The sequence below is a fragment of the Lingula anatina genome, chromosome 7 (genome assembly GCF_051362555.1).
Source record: "Lingula anatina isolate TDL-2025a chromosome 7, LinAna3.0, whole genome shotgun sequence".
Lineage (NCBI taxonomy): Eukaryota > Metazoa > Brachiopoda > Lingulata > Lingulida > Lingulidae > Lingula > Lingula anatina.
The window spans coordinates 8,752,215-8,777,616 of NC_141773.1; the positions used below are offsets into that span (position 1 = coordinate 8,752,215).

Below are 25,402 nucleotides of genomic sequence, written 5' to 3' on the forward strand. Positions count from 1 at the left end.
GGAATAATGCGCTCTCGATATTCTGTAGCACAAATGACCGCGCCGAACTGGAAGCTGAGGATGCATGCACTTGCGGTTTATAATGCGGTGCTCGCCACAAGTGTAGGCCCTATTTACGATCTGTCTAAATACAAAATTTACTATCATTTTCTTCCGGAAATTGGTCAATATTTCGAGGGAGGCTGGTTGAAGATTCTGTAGTTTTTGTCGTTTTTCTTATCCATTTGCACGAAAAAAAAAAAAAAAAAAAAAAATCCAGTGACCAGTCCGTTCTCATTCAGATCTGACAGTGTTTTAATCATATTTTATCCTGGGCCTTCAACCAGTTGTTTTAAGTTTGGATATCGCTATTAGTTTCCTGGCAATATTCATATTTCCTTTTGATTTTGCATTTTATGCAGCCTCTTCGTCAGTCAGTTTTTCCCGTACCTATTTTCTAGTCAATTTCCTAATTGCTGATATTTTGACGGTCAAAATTCGGCTCCATGTTGCCATTTGGTGTAATGTAAGAACGCTGATGACAGACGTGATATGAAGAGCGCGTCAATAACATAACTCAATTTTCATGTTTAATTAGAGGTTATTGAATAAGATATTTTTGTTTTCCATATAAAGTAATTATTTGCTTTTATATATTTATCTATTGAACGTAGCCAGTAACATAAACATTGTAGCCTCAGACCGTGTCCCTGTACCAGTGTCCATATCAGCACACGAGACTCTTATTCAAAGGGGAAAAGTTTCAAGATTGAGTGTGGGAAATGAAATTCTTGAGATAGTCTATACAGTGGGTGTGTACGCGTACGTGTTTCATTAACATCGGTATTTAGGTGTGATGTTTATAATTTTTAATTTCTGAAATTAAATGATAATAAATAATAAAAAATGAATTTTAACAATCTGCTAAGACTCTGAATGTAGCAAAAAATATTTTCCTCCAGATAATTTTGTATATTTATGTGTCTTGATGTTCTTAAGTATTTGTCTCTTTTTCCTGTAAAGTCTACTGACCATTTTAAATGGATTTTACACTTAAAATGCATATATTATTAAATATATAATAATACAGTCTGCTGGTCAAACACGTCAACAACTGCTCATTGGACCATTTTAGGACAGCCAGTGATCTTCAACGGTAGGATAGCCAGTGACCTACATAATGACGCGACATTTTGGGGAGTGTTAGGGTCTGGGATTTTCCTTTTTTGTGGTATATTTCAAAATATTTTAAGTACTAATGCGTCGTGTGTAATTTTTCATTGATTTATATTAAACGGAGTTTCACCTGTCAGTTACTGAAGAGTATTGAATACAAAAAGCGCCCAATTCGGCCTGCCTCCTCCCCCTGTGAATATAATAGACCTTACAATTCAGAAAGAGAGGTCATTTCTTCAGTTCTGAGAGACCAGGGAGTGGAGACGAAGCGGTCAAAAAACTAAGTATAAAAATATTCAAATTTCAAACGATTCAGTGCAACATTTTAAGAAAATTTGTTTTGACATTTGATAATACCTTATTTGTGATTAGTCTTTGTAAAGTTTTTAACATCTGCATGTTTAAAAGTAGATTTGGCCATTCCCACTACACTCCCAACGTAACATTTTCCTTCCTCTTTAACATCATCCATGCATGTCCCAAAATATGAAAACTACAGCATCGCCTTTTGTAAACTTAATTAAATTTTGTATGTAGAAACAATGACAGGCAAAATTTGTTCTTGAGAATATAGCCAAGCAGGGATAAATGCTGTGTAGTGACCCTTAAAAATCCTAGTTATTATGACCTGTTTGTCACTGTTTTCAATGTAAACGTAGAGACAAAAGTTAAGCATATCAATGTTTTATACTCCTATATACTCAGTACGTTTAGGTTCTTGTGTCCAGAAGACCCAGAAGATGGTCTCAATCCATCCCTTCAATAAGATTACAGTTTCAGGACCATAGAGTTCAAATTCACATGATGAAAGTCCCAATATTTGAAAAATGATGACAGTGCATAAAATAATATTACATAATGTTTAAAGACATAAAAACCAATACAACTGCTTATGTGGAAATACAGAAAATGTGCAGAGCCTCAGGCGGATGGGAGTTAAAAGTCACAAATTCCAGTGTTTAAGAAAAATTAATAAGGAAAACATAACAAAACTAGAAAAGCACTCTGAGAGCGCAGACCTCTGCCAAGGCAGCAATTTTTTATCATTATTAATTATTGATAGATTATTGATTCGAACCACCACTAAAAACTAATCATTGTCCTCTTTGACCCACTTCTGACAGTTCCTGAAAATGTCATCAAAATTGTTCCATAACTTTTTGAGTTATGTTGATGACAGACAAACATAACCTTGGCAGAGGTAAATATAATTCCAATGAAGCTGCTATTCAAACTTTTAATCTTTGAGTTTGATATATATATATATATATATATATATATATATATATATATATATATATATATAAAACTTAATTGCAATATTAAACAAAATTTACCTGCATAATTATCACTGCTTCGTTATAATTAATCTAGCAGAGAGCTTAACCTTTGGGAGTTTACAGGGAAATATCAACGAGTGTGCTTTATGTAATCTCATTTAATGGCCTATTAATTTGGCAAATGACTTTATAACTCTTAAATTAGCCTAGTGATACCCAAGGGAAATTAACAGACTGACCCTCTCAAAGGTCTTCAGGCCCATATGTCACACCTTAAGAAAAGCACAAAACAATGATGCACAAAATAGGAGACTTACAATTCTGATGCAATAATACATTATGTGTAACTGCACAGTCAACATCAAATTTTAATTATGCACAACAGGTAACACTGACGAAAGTAAAAACAAAAGGCTTCAGGCCCGTCAGAGTTCAAGTTTATACTTAGAAAGTGCCAGAATGAGAAAAATGAAAATTTCACAAAAAAAAAAAAAAAAAAAAAAAAAAAAACATAAATTTAATAAAAATGATAATCTAATAGAGCTGGTTTTCTAATATGAGCTGTATGTAAATCTTAAGAATCTTTCTTGTAAGACTAGTTGAAAAAATAGAAAGTAACAGTTTCTTTCCATAATGTTAATGGTGGCAGTGCTCAAAGTAGGTTTTTTGTCAATTTTGATGCAACATTACATAATGATTATAAATATATAAATACCAGCAATTTTTAAATATCTACTATTAAAAACATGTACATTCAGAAAATTTGATTACCACTGGGCTTCATGCCCAAGGGAGCTGTAAGTCCCACATTGAAAATTCCAGTATGTGAAAGATAAAAATTTTCACAAAAAAAAAAAAAAAAAAAAAAAAAAAACCTATAACTTCCAGAAAATAAACTAATGAGACAGATTTTCCAACTGAGGCTGTATTTCAGTCCTACATTTCTTTCCTTTAAGTGTGAAAAGAGCAAGTGACATGGTTTTCCTTTCACGGTCACTACGGAGGCAGTGCCCAGAATAGGGTTTTGTTCAATTTTGATGCAATATTACACAATGCTTAACAGCATAATAACCATCAGTTTTTTAATGATAAAATAAAACTATCATGGATATTCAGAAAATGTGTCTAGGCCATAGAGTTCAGAGTCACACTTTGAAAATCCCAAAATCTAAACAAGGGAAAACTGTATTGAAAAGAGTTTATTTCCATTTTCTACACCTTTTTCACATAAAACAAAATAATTGATTTACTGTCATTTTTATATGATCAATTAAAAAATATGTTGTCAAAGGAAAAATATCAATAGAACAAATTTATGTCCAACTTGCTCCATTCTGAGATTCTTAACTAATGATATGAGTTCCTTTCCATTTTTGACACTTTATTACACAATGCACAATAAAAGGTGTACCGTCATTCTTAGGGTCTATTCCCACAACTTTAGATCGATCTATCACCGCGGGGAGTCTCACTAGATTACTGTCAGATAATCCGCCTTAAGTTTCCGTCCCGCGTACTACAAGCTGGAAGGAATTAACTTTCGTGTCCGCCCGGCTGACAGCTATTTAGCGTGAACCCCCAGGGAGTTAGGTCGATCTAAAGTAGGTCGATCTAATCTATGGAAATGGGGTGTATATAATCAACTAACAATATTGTTAAGAAGCAGAAAATGTCAAAACAACACTTTTACATATCTAATTAGTTCCATAATGAGACTGTTAACATGCCTAAGAATTAAATCTGAAGAAAAACCACTTATATACAAAAAAGCTAATAACTTCATCAAAACTTGACTGATCATGCTTATTTTCAAACTTGATCTGTATACTAGTCAGACTAATCACTCCTGTGAGCTGCAAGACAAAAGGGTGATTGGTTTTCCTTAAAATGCGTTATCAGTGTTGCATAATGGAATAATGGAAAAAAACAGCATAACTTTAAATTTGTAAAAATAGTCCAATCAAGCCAATTTTCAAACTTGACCTGTGTATTATTAATATTCATCAGTTCTGTAAGTTTCAAGCCAAAAGGTAAAATGGTTTTCCACTTGTTTTTGGTGCTGCATGTATGCTGAAAAAAGTGAAAAAACAGCATAACTTCCCTAAAAATGGCCTGATCATGCTGATTTTTGAACTTGACCCGAGTATTATGAATATTCATCAGTTTTGTAAGTTTCAAGCCAAAAAGTAATATGGTTTTTCACTTATCGTGTTATCGGTGTTATAATAATGCTAAAAAAGTGAAAAAACAGCATAACTTCCCTAAAAATGGCCCGATCATGCTGATTTTCGAACTTGACCTGTGTATTATGAATATTCATCAGTTCTGTAAATTTGAATACAAAATGTAAAACGGTATTCTACTTATCGTGTTTTCGCTGAGTGCACAGCGACGGCCTACGGGGACGGCGACGACAGACGCAGGTGACGGCTACATGTACAGACACATCTGTGTCTGTACATAAAAAAGAGAGAGTCTAAACTGACATTTTGCAAGATTTGAAAAGTATAGCATATACCTTATTATTTGAGCTAAACACCATAATAACACCATACGAAAGGACTTAAAAACTGAAAATTACATTTTTTTTTCTCTACAAAAACTGCCATTTTCGAATTACTTGAATGTGGTGCCATAACAACATGAAGAACATGTGAATTGATTGAAAGGTATGTGTTTTATTTTCATTTAGTGCTTGAAACACACGAATGCAAAGTATTTTCTTTGAAAAAAATCAAAGATTAGTCGAGGTGTGTGAGCGTCATATCTGTCATGTTACAATGTATGTAGACTATGTACGAGTACGCTCATATTTTTTTTAGTAGAACCAAAGCTGAAGATTTATTATACTTAATAAATGTACTTATTTATTTTCTTCATAAGATTCTCCAGAGAAGGCTCATAATATTGGGGGCAATGCAAACTGTCGGTTTCAGGACCCCAGACCAACCAACTACAGTAGAGCAGGATACAATGATTACTTCCAGGAATCTGACCTATCACTTCACATCATTGTCAAAGATTGATGTAGCCACCAGATATGCCTACCTTAAAGCCGACTTGCAGGCGGCAGTGGTGGCTCACGATTATTGCCAAGTGCCACGGATAAAATAAAGCGTTGATAGAGGGAATGATGTAAGTGAAAACAGAGGTCTAATATGAAGAATCAGGCCCCGTATGCACAAAACATCTTAAGTGTATTTTTTTAAGAATTTCCCTAAGAATTTCCTTAAGTGATCATCCTTAACATAAGTGGTATGCATAAAGCATCTTAAGATGAGAATTTCCCCAAATATCTCCTTAACTTTAAGGTACCTCATTGGGTCTCTTAAGTGGAAATTTTGTCCTCAGATTCAGTGACTGTACAACACAGTGGCAGTTTTCATTACCCTAAGGTTCTATGCCTGTGGGAGCTTTCAGCAAGTTGTTGCAGATACAATTAGAATACATCAGAGTACTGCTTGTCGAATCATTCACAGGGTTACAAATGCTCTCCTAAGACATATCAATGAATTTGTGAGATTTCCACCGAACAATGAACTTGCAGCTGTCAAAAACACATTCTATGAGATAGCCCATTTCCCAAACGTTATAGGAGCAGTAGACGGAACACATGTGAAAATCATATCACCACATCAGTATGAGGCAGATTATGTCAACCGGAAGAATTTCCATTCCATAAATGTACAAGTGATAAGTAATGCCAGGAGGAGATTTACAAACATAGTGGCAAGATGGCCAGGGAGTACTCATGATTCTCGTATACTTCGTGAGAGTGAAGTTGGAGATGCATTTGAAAGGAGAGCCCATAATGGAATACTTCTGGGGGACAGTGGATATCCCTGCAAGTCATGGATTTTGACCCCCTATCTGAATCCACAAAATCCAGCTCAACAGAGATACAACAATGCTCAAACCAGGACTCGGTCTTCAACTGTAGAATGTACAATTGGAATTTGGAAACGAAGATTCCGTTGCCTTTATGATGAGATTCGTTTACAACCACTTAAAGCATGCCGCGTCATTGCAGCTACTGCGATCTTGCATAACCTGGCCATGGACATGAATCTTCCAGATTTCGATGATGAAGGGATTGATATCCAGCCTGAGGTTGATCCAGTACCTAATAATGGGCCTGACAATGCTACCAGAGAACGTTACGTTCAGCAGTACTTCCAGTAAGGGTAAGCATAAATCCATGTTCAAAAGATACATTTTATTTTTAAACAAACTTGAAAACAATGGCTAAATATATATTATCGCCATTTCCAATGGCACTGTGTACATCAATGTTTATCTGACTCAAGTGTAATACATTTGAAACACATAAATAGCAGTGGTTCAACCTGATGTAGGATAATCTTTTTATGGAATGTACCAAATTTTAATTTAAATAATAACAAAAAAATATATGTCACACTTTCCAGCAATGACCTTATGTTGTCAGCATATGAACAACTGCAGTAAAAATAATTATAAAAGGATTGCTTCACTGATCTGATGCAAATGTTATGATTTGATTGTCAGTATTTCTGATATAAATATTTTGAGGCACGTTAGAGTTACATTTGTCTATAGGTGTTGGAAGTTGTACTGTACATATTACTACAGCTGTTGCCTTTGTTGGAATCCCCAAACTGGGCAATCTGTTGTTGCTGCTGTTTCCACTGATCTTGTTTCTTCTGCTTCAATACTTCTATTTCCAAGGATAATTTATCGATTTCCAACTTAAGCTTCTTTTGCTCCAGTCCAAGTTTTTCTTTTTCAGCCTGGAGAACCTCTTTGTGAAGGGTGTGAATTTCCACCACTGTATCTGAAGTATCCACTACTTTACGCTTCCGGATAACTGGAACTATTGCTTCATTTGGAGTAGGACATCGACTTGATGTTGGAGTGGAAGTAGGGCAGCCAGTGGAAGATGGACTAGGGCTTATTCTGGGCAGCCTTCAAAAGAAAATAAATATTGTGCATAAGGATTTTTCATCAAGTTGCATGAGCAGCAGCTACTGCTTTTTTTCTTTTTTTTTTACTTTTTCACATGAAGTAATAATAAACGTAACATTTTGCTATGCTACAACACAAACGTTATGTTTATACTGTAATTTGAAACATAAAGTAATTATCAAGTGTGGTGGTTCAATTTTGAGAGAAGGATTTATGTGGGAATTTTAAAACTAAATGTAGAAAACTTCAGTCAAATCAAAAGAGATCCATAAACAGCTTTAACCTGTCACAACTGGTAGCCCTTGGCCATCACATTGAGTAGATTGTAATTCATTTCATCATAATTAACATCATTTCCATGACAAGTTGTATTTCAATTATTCTTGGAAAATATTTTGATATTGATATCCATACCATGACATATTTTCATCAGAATCAGCTGGAATTGGGAAGCTGCTTTCAACCTCCTCATCAGCATTTGCTGGCTTATGTATTGCAGGAGTCATTTCTATTTCTAATCCAGACTCGATACCAAATTCTTGTCCTCCCAACGATGGTGAGTCTTCTCCGAAAACCTCCCATATTTTTTTTTTGTGAGAGCAGGCAGTTCACGTGGTGGTGGACCACCTCCTGAAATGAAAGCGAATATATGCATGGGTCTCCAACCAAATACATTTGTGATTTGTCGTTCTGTTAAGGGATTACTAAAGTGAAAAATTTTGAGTGGGCACTTTTTAAGATATGTTGCTAATGAAATCCCTGAAAACCACCTGATAACACGGAATCTCACACATCAATGCTTATTCAATAGGTATTAAATATGTGCATACGTGGGGTCAATAGTGAAATTAATAATTAAAATTAATATAAATATTATGAATTACATGCCACAATTTTTCATCACAGATAACACTTAAAATATGTAAGTTGATGTTATGTAAATGGCCATAGTCATGAAATAAGTATATGCTGGCCTAATTTCTTTTTTAGGGCCCATGAAAAATGTTACTTTATCATCCCCGGCTGCATTACCTTTTCTGCTCACATAAAAAAATTATAATGTAAATTTTCCCCATCGAATGTGCACCTTATGCACAAAAAGTTAAACAGACTCTCCCTGTACTAAGAGTACCTCTTACTGCAATTTATGTTACTACTAGCTTTGCTCATGGCACGTTCCATGTTTAAGTGTATGTAATGACGGTCCGGAGGGCATCGTTGGTTAAATTTAATGTGTTTTTGTATGAACAAAAAATACGCTCTACTGAATCACTTCTTGTAGGTGACAATGATGATAAACTAATATTTTTTGGGCCTGAATTATGAATTATCGCCGATAAGGGAGATGGGTGCACATGTATCATCCAATAAGAGATAAAACCTTTTGCTAAAATGTAATTATGTCACTGGATTATTATTATTAGTGTTAATTAGGTCTGGGGATTTGATGGCATGCCTCTTTTTCTGTCAGAGTATGAAGAATACTAGGCCTACACAAGAAGTTACAACTTCTTGGCCTACACGATTGATATCTCAACTCTTCTAATAATAACTGATAGGCCTATAGGCTATTAGCAAATGTAGGCTATAATGTGGACAAATAAAGCATTGGCATTTCACTCACCGGTTTTCCTCAGTTCCTTTTTGTAATCGATGATGTCCTTTTTTGCACCTGAAAGGAGGTTGTCCCACTTCTTTTTGACACTTTCGATGTCTCTCTTCATATCAGGATTGTGCTGGTTTACACCATTCATTACTTTGGTCCATGCATCTTTTTTGGCTTGTGCTGTGATCTTAGTAGAGAATCGTCCCCTGAGTATGTGTTTCTGCTTTAAAAATTCCTCAACAAGTACCTCTTTCTCCTCACAACTCCAATTGGGCCCTCTTTTCTTATCTGCCATGTTTGAGGCACATGCAACACAGTGTATAAGTTTAATACACACCAATGTGCTTGCTCATCTCATTTCCAAGTAAAGGATTCCTTCAAACATGGATTCCCCAGGAATTCCCCAGTGTGAGCTATTGTAACAGGCAATTCTATTGGTCAATGCACAGGCTAAACATAGCTCAACACATAAGAGAAATCCTACAGAGTTGAGGAAATTCCTATTATTTGAGAAAATTCTTGGCTTAGGAAATTCTTAAGGCACTTTATGCATACCACTTAAGGGGTTTCCTCAGCTAAGAATTTTCTTATGAAGTTAAGGAGAATTTTTCACTTAAGATAAGGATTTTTTGTGCATACGGGGCCAGACAATTATCAAACTAGATGATGTGTGCCATCATAGAATTATAATATTGGATTGAAACTAGTTAATGATGTACAATCTTCCATGCTTTAATGGGACATGAATATTTCAGGTTGAGGTACAAACAGCAAGGACACTGAGGGTAGCACGTTACAACTAGGAAAGAGCACAATCTGGCACAGTGAGAGACAATGGCGGATCATTGCTTCCAGATTTGGAGAGATAATGGCAGCTACAGAGAAGAACAAACTGTTTGAGTCATTTTTGTGTCCAAAACCATTGCAGACACATGAGTTGGTCCCAGACCTGATTTCCCCTTTTTGTAATGTGTATCTGGTGCTCTGCACCTAAAGAAAACACACAAATACTATACTCAGTTACAAAGCCAGATGTTCATTACAAATCGCTCATTCTGCTATTTTGTTGTGTTTACATGCAAAGATCTGTTTGTGGAGGTGATGCATTCTGACACTGGATATTTTTCGACATGCATTTTGCCAAGGCGCACTTTATTTGATGAACAAGGCAGCAAAGCTGTCAAATGTACAGACAAAAAGCAGGAAAAAACAAAATAGGGTACTGTCAATTCTGACGCAAAAGTATATTATGTTAAACTGCAAATTCAACATCAAATTTTAATTATGCTCAACAGGTAATTCCAATGTAAGTAAAATGTGTAACAAGCATAAGGCTTCAGCCCCATAGGAGTTCAAGTTCACACTCTGAAAATGTATAACTTCCAGAAAAAGAAGTCAATTAGACTGCTTTTCCAACTCAGGCTGCATTTTAGTCCTGTATTTCTTTTTTGAAAGTTTGGCAATCATAAGTAACATGGTTTTCCCATAATGGTTTTCATGGCAGCAGCACCCAAAATTGTGTGTTCTTCTATTCTGATGCAATATTACATAATGGTTAACAGCATAATGACAATCAATTTATAATAATAAAATAAAGGTATCATGGATTTTCAGAAAATGTGACTAGCAAAGGTCTTCATGCCCATGGAACTTCAAAGTGACACCTTGAATATGCCAAAATAAAAACTAGACAGCACTGTTCTGAAATGGGTTTATTTCCATTTTTAACACTTTTTTATATAAAATGAAATAAACAGTTTACTGCCATTTTTATATGATCAACTAAGAAAATTGATGACATGGGACAAATATCAATAGAACTGTGGCAAATGTCCAATTTCCTCCATTCTGACATTCTGAACATAGTAAATGATTGAATCTGACTGATATGAGTTTTTTTCCATTTTTGACACTTTATTACACAATACACGATAACAAGTTTACCATCATTTCTACATAATCAACTAACAATGTTGTAAAGATGCAGGAAATGTCAAACAAATACTTTTATGTGTCTTATTAATTAAATAATAAGACTGTTAACATGCCTAAGAATTGAATTTGAGGAAATGTGAAAAAACGGCATGACTTCTAAAACAATGGCCCGATTATACTCATTTTCAAACTCAACCTGCATTTTAGTAAGATTGACCACTCCTGTGAGTTTAATGACAATTGGTCTATCTGTTTTTCTTATATTGTGTTTACAGTGTTGCATATAAGCTAAAAAGTGAAAAAACAGCATAACTACTAAAATAGTGGCCCGATCATGCCGATTTTCAAACTTGACCTGCGTTGTAGTAAGATTGATTACTCCTGTGAGTTTCATGACAACAGGCCTATCGGTTTTCCTTAATATGTGTTTACAGGGTTGCATATATGCTGAAAAGTGAAAAAAAAGCATAACTTCTACAATAATGGCCCGATCATGCTGATTTTCGAACTTGACCTGTGTTTTATGAATATTCATCAGCTCTGTAAATATAAAGCCAAAAAGTAAAACTGCCTTCCACTTATCGTGTTTACAATGAAAGTGCACGGCGTCAGCGCTGGCGATGACGGCGACGACAGACGCAGGTGATGGCAATATGTACAGACACATCTATATATATATATGTACTGTACTGTTTGAGAACAGTAAGTGACATGGTTTTTTTAAATGGTCATCATGGGAGCAGTGCCCAAAATAGGTTTTTTTCAAATTTTGATGCAATATTACATAATGTTTAACAGCATAATGACCATCAATTTTTAATAATAAAATATTAGTATCATGGATATTCAGAAAATGTGACTAGCAAAGGTCTTCAGGCCCATGGAACTTCAAAGTCACAACTTGAAAATGCCAAAATGTAAATAAGACAGAACTGTTCTGAAATGTTTTTTTTTCCCATTTTTAACAATTTTTAACATAAAACAAAATTAACAGTTTTCTGCCATTTTTATATGATCAACTAAGAAAATTGATGAGATGGGAAAAATATCAATAAAGCAGTGTTAAATGTCCAATTTCTTCCATTCTGAGATTCTGAACATAGTGAATGATTGAATCTGACAAAATGCAATGATATGAGTTTATTTCCATTTTTGAAACTTTATTACACAATACACGATAACAAGTTTACCATCATTTTTACAAAATCAATTAACAATGTTGTAAAGATGCAGGAAATGTCAAACAAAAACTTTTACGTATCTTATTAGTTTAATAATGAGACTGTTAACATGCCTAAGAATTGAATCTGAGGAAATGTGAAAAACATGCTGAAAAGTGAAAAAACAGCATAACTTCTACAATAATGGCCCGATCATGCTGATTTTCGAACTTGACCTGCGTTTTATGAATATTCACCAGCTCTGTAAATATAAAGCCAAAAAGTAAAACTGCCCTCCACTTATCGTGTTTACAAGGAAAGTGCACGGCATCGGCATCGGCATCGGCATCGGCATCGCCATCGCCATCGGCATCGGCGACGACAGACGCAGGTGATGGCAATATGTACAGACACATCTGTGTCTGTACATAAAAATACTATAGGAAGTATGTGGCAGCTAGTTTGTAGAAAGTATGAAATGGTAGGAGATTGCTTAGCTGCAATCACAATTTTGAAGTGCCTTTTTGAAAAACGTAGCTAAAATGAAATAATTTGGTGGTGCAATCTTTAAAAGCGTTTTTAGTGCAATGAAATAATTTGATGATGTTATATTATTTACAATACAGAACAAATATGGTTAAGCTGTTTTTTTCATGTTTTTTTACCGTAATAAAGTAATTTGGTGGTGCTATATTCTTTACAAAAAAGTACTTATGTGGTTATGCTGTTTTTAATAATATTTAACAGTAATGAAAAAAAAATTCTATGATACTATTTTGTTAAGTATTTTTGGTGGGATGAAATAATTTGGTAGTTCTATTCTATTCTGCAAATAATTTGATTTTGCTGCTTTTTTAATGAATTTTCAGTGATGAAGTATTTTGGTGGTTCTGTTCAAGTAAAATAATTCAGAAGTGCTATAATGTAAAAAAAAAAAAAAAAAAAAAAAAAAAAAAAAAAAAAAAAAAAAGTGTTCATTTGTAAAATGTTTACTTACTTTAAATTTTATTTCTCGAACTGTAACAAAAAGTTTTCCAAACCTGCAGTATTCCACTGGCTGAGAAATTGCAGCTATACATTCAGGAAAGTTGGTGCACAAATAAATTATCTAATTATTACATAGTTTCATGATTCTTACTGTGGACTAAATAATTTTTTTTAAATAAAAAAATTATTATTTTATTTAACATTGCCTGTCAACCTCATTAAATCAATACAAAAGGATATCACTTATAATAATACAACCTTATGCAGGTAGTACCGGTACTTTTGCATATTTACTGACAATATCTCTTCTGAAATTGGACGTAAGAAAATGCACTTTGATTATCATACCTCCTATGCACTTTCTCGCTATGGAGCTCTCTTTTCAAAATTTTGTAAGTTTTGCTAAGATCAATAAACCTTTCTATGTGTATTCATTTTGAGGCAACTCGTCTATCTCTAATTACTGTGCCTGGGTCAAGTTGTGACTGGCCATTTAACATGGAAAGGTGTGTTGATATGGACAACACTCAACTTCAAACAAAGCCCTGAATCCTCAGAAAAATTATGGCCACCTTGCCGACTTTGACATTCAGGTACACAACAATACTGAGGCATGTTTATTATGAGCAGTGTCACAGTCCCACATGTGTTATTTCAAAATGGCGACTGTGGAAGGACTGAATTCACACTAGCGACACCTGGCGCCAAGCGGGCTGTTATACCCCATTGATCGCAAGTTTCATGGAGCAAAGTTTTACCCAAATGCAGTGGTATGAACGATATCAAAAATTCAAAATACATAACACCTCATGTAAATGTAACCCCCACAGGCACGCACACACAAGACTGCACATCATATTCTACTACGTACAACTGTATTATATGTTGTCATGCTGATTATCGCAGGCAAAACTAAAAGAATAATTCACAAGTATTCGTTCAGAGTACAAAGTAGGTTTTTCATCAATTTTGATGCAATATTAAAGGGATAATAACTCTTCGTATGAGGTCTATATTTCACAATAAAAACAATGTGAATAACTCACAGAAAAATAATATATTCTGTTTTAAGACAAAAACAGCAGTTATAGCTATTATTCTGATATCTGAGCTTGTCTTCAGACCACGTGACCTCCATTGATGGCTATACTCTGTTATAATCTCTTAAGAGATCTTTACAAAAAAAAAAAAAAAAAAAAAAAAAAAAAAAACTTTTTAGAAAAAAACCAGGGACTAACTTTGAATGTAAAAATGGATTCATTAACCATTGGTAAGTATGGGAAAATTGTAGTTTACTCTAAGAAAATTTATTTTTTGACCAAAACGAAGAGTTATTATCCCTTTAATTTATGATTAACAGCATAATCACCACCAATTTTAACCATCTACTATACCTAACATGGACAATCAGAAAAGTTACTACATGCACTATTTGGGAGTTCCAAGTCCCACACTGAAAATGCCAATATGTGAATTATGAAAATTCCAAAAAGAACTGCACTGCTTCCAGAATAAAATGCAATCAGACTGTTTTTCCAATTCAAGATGTGTTTGAGTCCTATGTTTATTTTCATTAAGTTTGATAATTATCACTGGCATGGTCTTTCTGCAGTGCCCAAAATAGGGTTTCTTCAATTTTGATGCAATATTACATAATGCTTAACAGCATAATCATCACCAATTTTTAACTATGCACTGCAGGTTACTAAGATATTTAGAAAACGTAACTAGCAAAGGTCTTCAGGTCGATGGAAGTTTAAAGTCACAATTTGAAAATGCCAATATGTGAAAAAGACACACTTCTAAAAAAAATGCATTAAAATAAGGCGATCAAGCAGGCGTTTGAACTTGACCTGTAGTTAAGTAATATTGATCATTCCTGTAAGTTTGAAGACAATTAATCAACCATTTTTTCCCTTAGTGTGTTCTCTGCATTGCATATATGCTAAAAAGAGAAAAAAAAAAAAAACGTATAACTTTTGTAAAAATGGTCTGATCAAGCTGATTTTTAAACTTCACCTGAATTTCATGAATATTAATCAATTCTGTGAGTTTGAAGACAATAAGTGAAACAGTTTCCACTTATGTTATCTCTGAAAATCGTAAGGGGCCGATGATGATGGCCACAACATGTGTCTGTACATAAAAACTGATTTATTATCCTTCCTCTGCACACCTGCCATCTGCTCTTAATCCTCTTTCCATTGAAATGTAGGATTTGCTCTCTGTCAAGAATACGTCCTTTTTGAAACATTTAGATTATGGTAATTTTACACCTTCAGTAACAATCCAACAACTGTGCACACTCTTGTATGCACAGGCCTTGAGTGTTTAAAAATTTTAAAAGGTTAGAAAAGGGATATAGCTGATCTATTGAAGAGTTTTATGAGCCTGTCAAAAGTTCGAAAATCTTGCCCCATTCTTACCACAATGAAATGTACAGCTGGCTACAAGTCAAGAAGAAGGCCATCATCAATGAAAACTACAAAATCCTTCACTGCAGGGGTTGAGTATTTGGACTATCATTTTCCTACTGCATGTCACCTAGATGTTAGAAAAGCTACTGAATGAGCCATAGTGTAGTATAATGTAAAATTTCCGCACATCATAGTGGACGACTGGTGATTTTTTAAATCTTAATTTGTGTATGCTTCTTTATCAACCCTATATACAAATGCTTCCAAAAATATGTATATACAAAGAAGAGTTCTTACAACAAAATTTCTAAAGTTGGCAGACAATGTGAATATTTTCATTCTTTGGCTGATTCACCAGTGACAGATTTACCTTAATTACAAATAATGCAACAGCCAGTTATTAATATACACGATTTAGAGCACAACACACAATTATACAATTGTTACAGTTTGAAGAAGAACATGTGCTTACAGTATATGAGAAGACAGAGATGCATCAAACCATTCATTTTTTAGCTTGGCAAGTTTTATAGTTTGGTAAAACACATGTAATAGACATTTCTCTGAGGTAAAACGAACCCTTTCACTGCCTCTGGGGCACCAAGGAATTTGTTACAATAGAGAACAACTAAGACGAAGGACGAACATGTGCACTACATCATCACTTTGTGCTTATCATAACCTTGTTTTTCGTAGTTCTTTCTTCCAATTTACGAAGATTTTATGAATTCCTCGTCAAAAAAAGTAAGTACCAATTGAGTTCGTTCACACATTAATACACGTTTGATAACGCGTTAAATCACATGTTTCTTTGTATGATTGCCTTCAAGTTGGTTTATCATAAGTGAAAACGAATATAAAATCGCTACAAATTGAGCATTTTTTTCTCATCCTGCTCTATTGTTTTTGTATACCTTGTTCGGTGTTTAAGAAACAGCCGCTACAACTTATGATGTATGAACCTAGTTTTCGTATTTCGTCTTCATTGTTCGTCGTTTGCTTAACCTCTAATAATGGATCATAACAAGAGCAGGTCCAGGTCCAAAATATTTACTTTTGGACAAAATGTGTTGATTTACTGTTCTTTTGTTGTAGGCATCAAATTTTCTCCAGCACCAGGTTTGTCCTCTTCAACATTTAATTCTCTAATTTCTTTCTCAGCCTCTTTTACTGTATTCATACTTTCTAATACAGCTTCTTGTTCTTGCTTTAGACGTCCTTGTTCCTTTTGGTACTGCTCTGTGAAAAAAATTAGACAAGAGTAGTAATTCAATAGGACTAGAGCCATTTTAGATCATTGCGTCGTTACTGCATATATATCCATCAACAAGAACTTTTTTATTCGCCTTAGATTTGAATTACCTTGTACAAATATATTTAACAAGATTAAGGCTCCGTTCACATGGAAAATCTTTTTTTTCTAAAAATCTAAAAATCTATTTTCAGTATCTTGTGATCGCGGTCTGTGCCCTGGATACCCGCAGCGTAATTACTGGCAGTGCGAGCCAGTTACTTAATTCCAAAGCTGTAATCATTTCTTGGCTGCTCTCGGAGGAGATCCCTAGTTCGCATTCTATAAAATCTCATCCTCCGTTGCCACATCGCTTGCCATCGGATCATGGCGGTTGCACTCATATCTGTCATGTGTATAGCTTCTTCATCTTCTTCGTCTTGTTGTTGCAGAAAATCGACAAACACATTTTTCAAAGCAACCGCGACCGCCATTTACTTTCTATCTTCCTACTGCGCATGCGTCAAGGTATCAGAATCTCCTCCGAGCGCAGCCGAGAATTAATTACAGCTTTGGAAGTAACTCGCTCACGCTGCCAGTAATTACGCCGCGGGGTATCCAGGGCACAGACCGTGATCACAAGATACTGAAAATAGATTTTTAGAAAATAGAATTTCCATGTGAACGGAGCCTAAGATAAAAGTCTAGCCCCCCTCAAAAAAAAAAAAAAAAAAAAAAAAAAAACCTTGCAGATAAATAAATACGTGTCTAATACACATTGGTCATTCAGCACTGCGTATGTGACACATGGTTTATCATGTATGTACTTTGTTGTTGAAAATGTGACAAAATTGAACCTATTGAAATGGGCTTTGCTCAACTCTCATCTGAGAAATACAAACCCAGGACTAAGGGTACTCTTTGGACAGAATTTGGAAAACAGGGGCAAGTGTATGGAGGATGTAAAATACGTAGTACGGTAATAACTGAAAATAAGGGGAGGCCTCTTTTTCCATCTCTCTATAATTTCCTTGCTGCCAGCAAGTACTCAAAGGGGTGTGACTTCCCAGTCCAATGGGTAATTAGGCCTCTCACCATATTCTGCCAAAGATCATTAAGCCAGCCTGTAATTATCACACTTGCCCATGGTAGTTTTAATATGCAATTTTTCCTGTAAGCTTCGAATGATACAAAGAATATATGTACACAAAATATTTCCCTTAACTGTAATACTAGTATATTTACTAACCAGCAGTAAACAAGACCTTTCAAGAAATAGGTCACTGCTTGAATCATGCATATGCACTGCCATGCATTTCCCTAAGCAGTATATCCATGCATCTCTAGTGTGTGTTTGAAAGTGAATACCAATTTCTTGAGTCTACTTTTCTTGAAGGTATATGCTGGCGGCAAAATACTTTTTATTTAAACTTAAGTATATTTTAATTAGTAGTGTAGAGAGCCTATAAATTTGTATTTAAACTTAAGTATATTTTAATTAATGGTGTAGAGAGCCTATAAATGTACAATCATTTCATGTGCTCAATAAATTATTATTATTATTAAAATACTTTTTATTGTTATTGATTCTAAATTCTTATAACATTGTAATTTTCACTATCTCCTCTTAGACCATTGCAGATAGGAAACTGAAACTTTTGGAATTGGTAGATCCATCATCAGGGATGTGCATGGGCACTTCGGAATTTTAGTGCCACAGGGTGTTGGGCTTTCCTCGGGGGGGGGTTGATTCTAAATTCTTTTCATATTGTAATTTCTTTTATCTCCCCCTAGACCATTAGAGTTAGGAAGCTGAAACTTTGGTGAATAGTATACCCATCATCAGGGATGTACATGGGCACTTTGGAATTTTAGTGCCACCGGGGTTTGGGCTGTCCCCAGGGGGTGGTTGATTCTAAATTTTTATCACATTGAAATTTCTGCTATCTCCTCCTAGACTATCAGAGTTAGGAAGCTGAAACTTTGGTGAATAGTTTACCCATCATCAGGGATGTGCATGCACTTTGGAATTTTAGTGCCATAGGGGGTTGGGCTGTACCCTGGGGGGGGGGGGGGGGTTGATTCTAAATTCTTAAGACATTGTAATTTCTGCCATCTGCCCTAGACCATTAGAGTTAGGAAGTTGAAACTTTAGTGATTTGTATACCCATCATCAGGGAGGTGCATGGGCACTTAAGAATTTTAGTGTAACAGGGGGTTTGGCTGTCCCCGGGGGGGTGGTTGATTCTAAATTCTTTTAACATTGTAGATTTTTTTACATTTATATTTTTAAATACCTTTGGTTGAAGCAGTAATGTGTGTGTATGTGTGTATGTGTGTGCGTACATGCGTGTGTGGTAAGTGGTCCCTAGGTGTGAGCTGCTCTATGGGGAAGTGCAGGGATATGCGATGGCCACCCATCAACACCATCTAGTTTCAGATGTATCACAGCCAGAGTAAGTGGACACTGTACGTGGCAGACAAGCTACCTCATTTCTAATTTCAGGAAGCAAAAATAACAGCTGTTATATTTAATTTAAAAAGAAACACCCTAGCCACTGTACACAATGTGCCATTTCACAAGAAACCCAACAAAAAATCAGCAAGTTGAGGGTCAACAGATTTTAATGAAAATTGGTCTGAAAATGTGCCCTTAGGAGTTCTGAACTTCTGTGAAGTAAAATGGAAAAATATCCATTCTTGGCAAAAATATGGGGTGTGCAATATTTGCACTGGTTTTGCCCTAAAAATACCAGTTTCACTCTCCTTTTAATATGTTACATGTACAAGATAATTTTTAAAAGTAATAAAATATTTGATACTAGAGAGTATCACGGAGAATATAATCGATTCACTTTGGAAGAGTGCTCTACCCATGGTGACAGACCATGGGTAGCTGATACAGAAAGACAAACCGAACAAAGTTAATCTGATATCTCCAAGTTATATAAATATGAATATTAATTTTAATATTAATATAAATATTAAAAATTCGTTAGAAAATCATAAAAAATAACGATTTAGTGAAAAAACACCAATTTCCCCATTGATTTGAATGGGGACTTCCGACTAGTGCGTCACGCAGGGTGTAACACACTTTGACTTGGCATAGTTCTCTTATTTGGTCAGTGACCCCCCAATTTTTTTGACAAAATTTAAATGAACTTGGATGACTTTTTACAAAAAAGTTTTTAAAAAAAAATTCAAACTTTAGAAAAATCACAAAAAAAAACGTTTTGGTGAAAAACGCCCATTTTCCCATTGATTTGAATGGGGACTAGTGCGTCACGCAGGGTGTAATGCACCTCAATTTGGCATAGTTCTCTTATTTGGTTGGTGACCCCCCATTTTTTTGGCAAAATTTACATGTACGTGGATGCCTCTTTACACAAATTAAAAAAAAAAATTCGAACGTCAGAAAGTCATAAAAAAAAACGTTTTGGTGAAAAACGCCCATTTTCCCATTGATTTGAATGGGGACTGGTGCGATATGCAGCAACCCTTATAAGAATTTGTACAATGCACACCCATTTCAAACTTTTAAAATTGGTTAAATGTTAACTGTGGTCATATACCTTTAAAAGTGGTTTCAACTTTCCAACATGTCTGGCTTGCAGTAAAAAGGAACACAATTTGTTTGGGAGGCAAGTAGCAGTTCCTTTGTTCTCAAAAGACTGAGGCAAGATCATACTTTTTGTGTACCTTTAAAGTTAAATTTATTGAAAAATTCAGTTTAGGTTAAATGATATTTGTTTTTATTTATTTCCATCTCTTATTAAAAAAGAAAATCAATTGCTTTAAAATAAAAATATATAAATTAAAAAGGCACCATGACCAATTATAAAAAATACAAAAGACACTACATAGCCATTCATAAAACTAAACACTTTTAGCACAAATACAGTGACAGATTCTATAATCTTATATTTACATCATTTCAAGTTAAAAAAAATGAATGAAGAAAAAATGAACTAGAGGATCAGAGAGGCGATATTGCCTCCGGATATTGTACCGCCAGCTGGAGTAAGCGCATTCGAATGGACCCCCCCCCCCCCCCCAAAAAAAAAAAAAAGGGACATCACCACCAGTCTTGTGCTTAACAAGCTCTATAAAATGCAATCAACAAAAGTTCTCGAAATATGCAAAAAACTAGAGGATCAGAGAGGCGATACCGCCTCCGAATATTGTACCACCAGCTGGAGCAAGCGCATTCGTATAGACCCCCCACATACACAAAATAAGGGACACAGCCACCAGTCTTATGCTTGACAAGCTATAAAAATGCAATCAACAAGAATTTTTAAAATACGCAAAAAATATATATGACTTAAAATGGTACAATCAAAGTTAAGTTAAGGTAGGTCAAAGGTCAATTTCAAGGTGACATTTAGATTGCCAGTATATGACTTCCTATTCAACTTCAATAGTAACTATGGACCTATCTCTGCCAGGTTTGGAGTTAAAAGAGAAAGAATTTAGCAGAGTTCAGTTCATGGTGAAAAGTAGGTCAAAGGTCAATTTTAAGGTCACATTTAGATTGCCAGTATATGACTTCCTATTCAACTTCAATAGTAACTATGGACCTATCTCTGCTAGTTTTGGAGATAAAAGGGAACCAAAATTTCCAAAGTTCAGTTCATGGTGAAAAGTAGGTCAAAGGTCAATTTCAAGGTCACAATTAGATTGCCAGTACATGACTTCCTATTCAACGTCAATAGTAACTATGGACTTATCTCTGCCAGTTTTGGAGATATAAGGGACTAAATGTTATAATTTTGGAGTTACCATAATGTGCCATAAATTTCCTACGGAAAAAATTAATCAAAATAAAGAAAAGGTCATTTTGGAAAAAAAAAAACTTGAAATGGGAGGTGCTCTGAAGTTCCAGATGTTCAAATTTGATGAAATAATGTCATTTTCGACCACAAGTTGCCTGCTTTGCCAAGCCTTATGTTTTATTTTTACGGAGTTCAAAATTTATTATCCATTACCGTACTGCACATTTTGCTTTAACCACCAAAATGTACTTTTTGATACAGTGTAACTTTGGAGATAAAAGGGAAGCAAAATTTGCAAGGTTCAGCTCATGATGAAAAGTAGGTCAAAGGTCAATTTCAAGGTCACAGTAAGATTGCCAGTATAAACCTACTATTCAAGTTCAATAGTAACTATGGACCTATCTCTGCCAGTTTTGGAGATAAAAGGGAACCAAAATTTGCAAAGTTCAGTTCATGGTGAAAAGTAGGTCAAAGGTAAATTTTAAGGTCACATTAAGATTGCTAGTATATGACTTCCTATTCAACTTCAATAGTAACTATGGACCTATCTCTGCTAGTTTTGGAGATAAAAGGGAACCAAAATTTCCAAAGTTCAGTTCATGGTGGAAAGTAGGTCAAAGGTCAATTTCAAGGCCACATTTAGATTGCCAGTACATGACTTCCTATTCAACGTCAATAGTAACTATGGACTTATCTCTGCCAGTTTTGGAGATATAAGGGACTAAATGTTATAATTTTGGAGTTACCATAATGTGCCATAAATTTCCTACAGAAAAAATTAATTAAAATAAAGAAAAGGTCATTTTGGTAAAAATTCCTGAAATGGGAGGTGCTCTGAAGTTTCAAATGTTCAAATTTGATGAAATAATGTCATTTTCGACCACAAGTTGCCTGCTTTGCCCAGCCTTATGTTTTATTTTTACGGAGTTCAAAATTTATTATCCATTACCGTACTGCACATTTTGCTTTAACCACCAAAATGTACTTTTTGATACAGCGTAACTTTGGAGATAAAAGGGAAGCAAAATTTGCAAAGTTCAGTTCATCATGAAAAGTAGGTCAAAGGTCAATTTCAAGGTCACAGTAAGATTGCCAATATATGACTTCCTATTCAACTTCAATAGTAACTATGGACCTATCTCTGCCAGGTTTGGAGTTAAAAGAGAAAGAAATTAGCAGAGTTCAGTTCATGGTGAAAAGTAGGTCAAAGGTCAATTTTAAGGTCACATTTAGATTGCCAGTATATGACTTCCTATTCAACTTCAATAGTAACTATGGACCTATCTCTGCTAGTTTTGGAGATAAAAGGAAAGCAAAATTTCCAAAGTTCAGTTCATGGTGAAAAGTAGGTCAAAGGTCAATTTAAAGGTCACATTTAGATTGCCAGTATATGACTTCCTATTCAACTTCAATAGTAACTATGGACCTATCTCTGCCAGTTTTGGAGATAAAAGGGAACCAAAATTTGCAAAGTTCAGTTCATGGTGAAAAGTAGGTCAAAGGTCAATTTCAAGGTCACAGTAAGATTGCCAGTATATGACTTCCTATTCAACTTCAATAGTAACTATGGACCTATCTCTGCCAGTTTTGGAGATATAAGGGACTAAATGTTATAATTTCGGAGTTACAATAATGTGCCTTAAATTTCGTACAGAAAAAATTAATTAAAATAAAGAAAAGGTCATTTTGGTTGAAATTCTTGAAATGGGAGGTGCTCAGAAGTTCCAGATGTTCAAATTTCATGAAATAATATCATTTTTGACCACAAGTTGTCTGCTTTGCCAAGCCTTATGTTTTATTTTTCCAGAGTTCAAAATTTATTATCCATTACCGTACTGCACATTTTGCTTTCACCACCAATATGGACTTTTTGATACAGCGTAACTCGAAAACCGTATGGAATACAAAAAAACGGAGACCAACTCCAGTGTTGGGCTTTACATGCTCTACAAAATGCAAAAAAGAATGGGTCTCTAGCATTAACGGTTCCCGAATTACAGACAGTTTTCAGTTTCGGTATCTTATGGCCGCTACACCCGTGAAAATGCACCGATTGACCCCAAATTCACACAGATGAAAGATGACCTGAAGGGTAATATTTTCCAATAATTTTATTGGTTAAGTCTGTGTGGTGTCTGAATAACAGCGCAAATTAATTTTTTTTCGTAAAAAAATTCATTTTTTTGAAAATTTTTGCCCGTTTGACCTTGAAATAAAGGTCAAAGGTCGAATCCAAGGGCATATTTGAAATCTACACATATGACTTTTGGAAAGCCGTCTGTAGAAATTTTTCCCATAATTCCTTCCGTAGGGTAGATAATTAGCATTTAATTTTGCCATTTTTGGACAAGGGTGCATTGCAATGAGTGCCACACCTAGACCCCAATACCGACAAAGCCCAAATTTTATGTGGAACGAGTTGAGATTATAGGTGACCTAAATCCAAGAGATGGGTATGGGGGCCCTTACCGTCTAGGAGGAGAAGCGGTAACGGTAACATGGCGGCGGAGCCGCAGGAGCCGGCGGAGCCAGCGGAGCCGGCGGAACATACGGGTCGGGACTAAAACCATGGGTACCGCCAGCGCCTACGCTGGTGGTACAAATATAATTAAAAATGGTACAATCAAGCAGATTTTTGAATTGATCTATATTTTCCTAACATTGATCACTCATGTGATTCTCTAGACAATAGACCTATTGGTTTTCCTTGAAATGTGTTGTCAGTGTTGCATATATGCTGACAAAAGAAAAAACCTAGGGGCAACACTGGGCATATCTCTGCTAGTTTTGAAGATATGAGGGACAAGAAAATATGCAAAGCTCTGTTCATGGTGAAAAAGTAGGTCAAAGGTCAATTTCAATGTCACAGTATATGACTTCCTATTCAAGTTCAATAGTAACCATGGACATTTCTTTGCCAATTTTGGAGATTTAAAGGCCAGAAAAAGTGCAAAAAGCAGTTCATCATAAAAAGTTGGTCAAAGGTCAATTTCAAGGTTACAGTTATATAGCCAGTGTACGACTTCCTATTCAAGTTCAACAGCAACTTTGGGTGTATCTCTGTGGAGATGAAAGATGACCTGAAGGGTAACACCTTCCAATAACATTATAGGTTAGGTCTGTGTAGTTTCTGAATATCAGCACAAATAATTTTTTTTTCATAAAAAAATTCATTTTTTTTTTAAATTTTGGCCCGTTTGACCTTGAAATAAAGGTCAAAGGTCAAATCCAAGGGCATATTTGAAATGTCCACATATGACTTTCGGTCAGCTCTCTGTAGAAATTTTCCCCATAATTCCTTCGGTATGATAGATAATTAGCATTTAATTTTGCCATTTTTGGACAAGGGTGCATTGCAATGAACGCCACACCTAGACCCCAGCACCACCAAAGCCCAAATTTTACGTGGAACAAGTTGAGATTATAGGTGACCTAAATCCAAGAGATGGGTATGCAGGCCCTTACTGTCTAGGAGAAGCGGTAACGGTAACATGGCCGCGGAGCTGGCAACGATCAGGACGGGACTAAGACCATGTGTTCCACCAGTGCTACGCTGGTGGTACAATTATAATTCCGTATTTATCAGAAAGATACTAAGCCGAATATCTACAATTTATTTATTTATACAGATTTTCAAATTAAACTTAAACAAGGCAGCAAAGCTGTCAAATGTACAGACAAAAAGCAGACAATAACAATGCACAAAACAGGCTACTGTCAATTCTGATGCAAAAGTACATTATGCTTAACTGCAAATTCAACATCAAATTTTAATTATGCTCAACAGGTAATACCAATGTAAGTGAAATGTGTAACAAGTGTAAGGCTTCAGGCCCATGGTAGTTTAAGTTCACACTTTTAAAATGCCAGAATGAGAAAAATGAAAAATTCACATAAAACTGCTTAAAT

The 25,402-nt window shown here is 35.1% G+C and overlaps 2 protein-coding genes and 1 long non-coding RNA gene across 5 annotated transcripts in view; 1 reads left to right on the forward strand and 2 right to left on the reverse strand.

Moving 5' to 3' along the window:
* The first annotated feature begins 818 nt into the window (after positions 1–818).
* Positions 819–10,714, forward strand: LOC147760706 (uncharacterized). 2 transcript variants are annotated; one of them, XR_015335338.1, is made up of 3 exons: positions 819–5,104; positions 5,319–5,570; positions 9,741–10,714. It is a non-coding gene; the product is annotated as an uncharacterized LOC147760706 (long non-coding RNA). The 2 variants fall into 2 exon arrangements; XR_015335339.1 differs by having other exon boundaries at positions 820–1,439.
* Positions 6,627–7,959, reverse strand: LOC106171012 (uncharacterized). The gene is made up of 2 exons (XM_013551101.3): positions 7,794–7,959; positions 6,627–7,379 (listed from the first exon to the last, which is right to left on the reverse strand). The coding sequence occupies exons 1-2, from the start codon at positions 7,883–7,885 to the stop codon at positions 6,998–7,000; spliced, it is 474 nt and encodes a 157-aa protein (XP_013406555.3). The 5' UTR covers positions 7,886–7,959; the 3' UTR covers positions 6,627–6,997.
* A 2,518-nt stretch (positions 10,715–13,232) lies between the features above and the next one.
* The window catches only part of LOC106171119 (ankyrin repeat and MYND domain-containing protein 2), a 65,213-nt gene continuing 53,043 nt past the window's right edge, over positions 13,233–25,402 (reverse strand). For both annotated transcript variants that reach the window (XM_087016483.1, XM_087016484.1), the window contains exon 11: positions 13,233–16,723. In XM_087016483.1, coding sequence (XP_086872609.1) covers positions 16,560–16,723 — 164 coding nt within the window. In that variant the 3' untranslated portion in view covers positions 13,233–16,559. The remainder of the gene's footprint in view (positions 16,724–25,402) is intronic.

What these genes read in the sequence shown, in the direction of transcription:
- LOC106171012 (XM_013551101.3), bottom strand. Translation starts at nt 7,885, where the DNA reads ATGACTCCTGCAATACATAAGCCAGCAAATGCTGATGAGGAGGTTGAA. An exon ending in TCTGATGAAAATATGTCATG is followed by an intron (nt 7,380 to 7,793) that starts GTATGGATATCA and finishes TTTCTTTTGAAG; the next exon opens with GCTGCCCAGAATAAGCCCTA.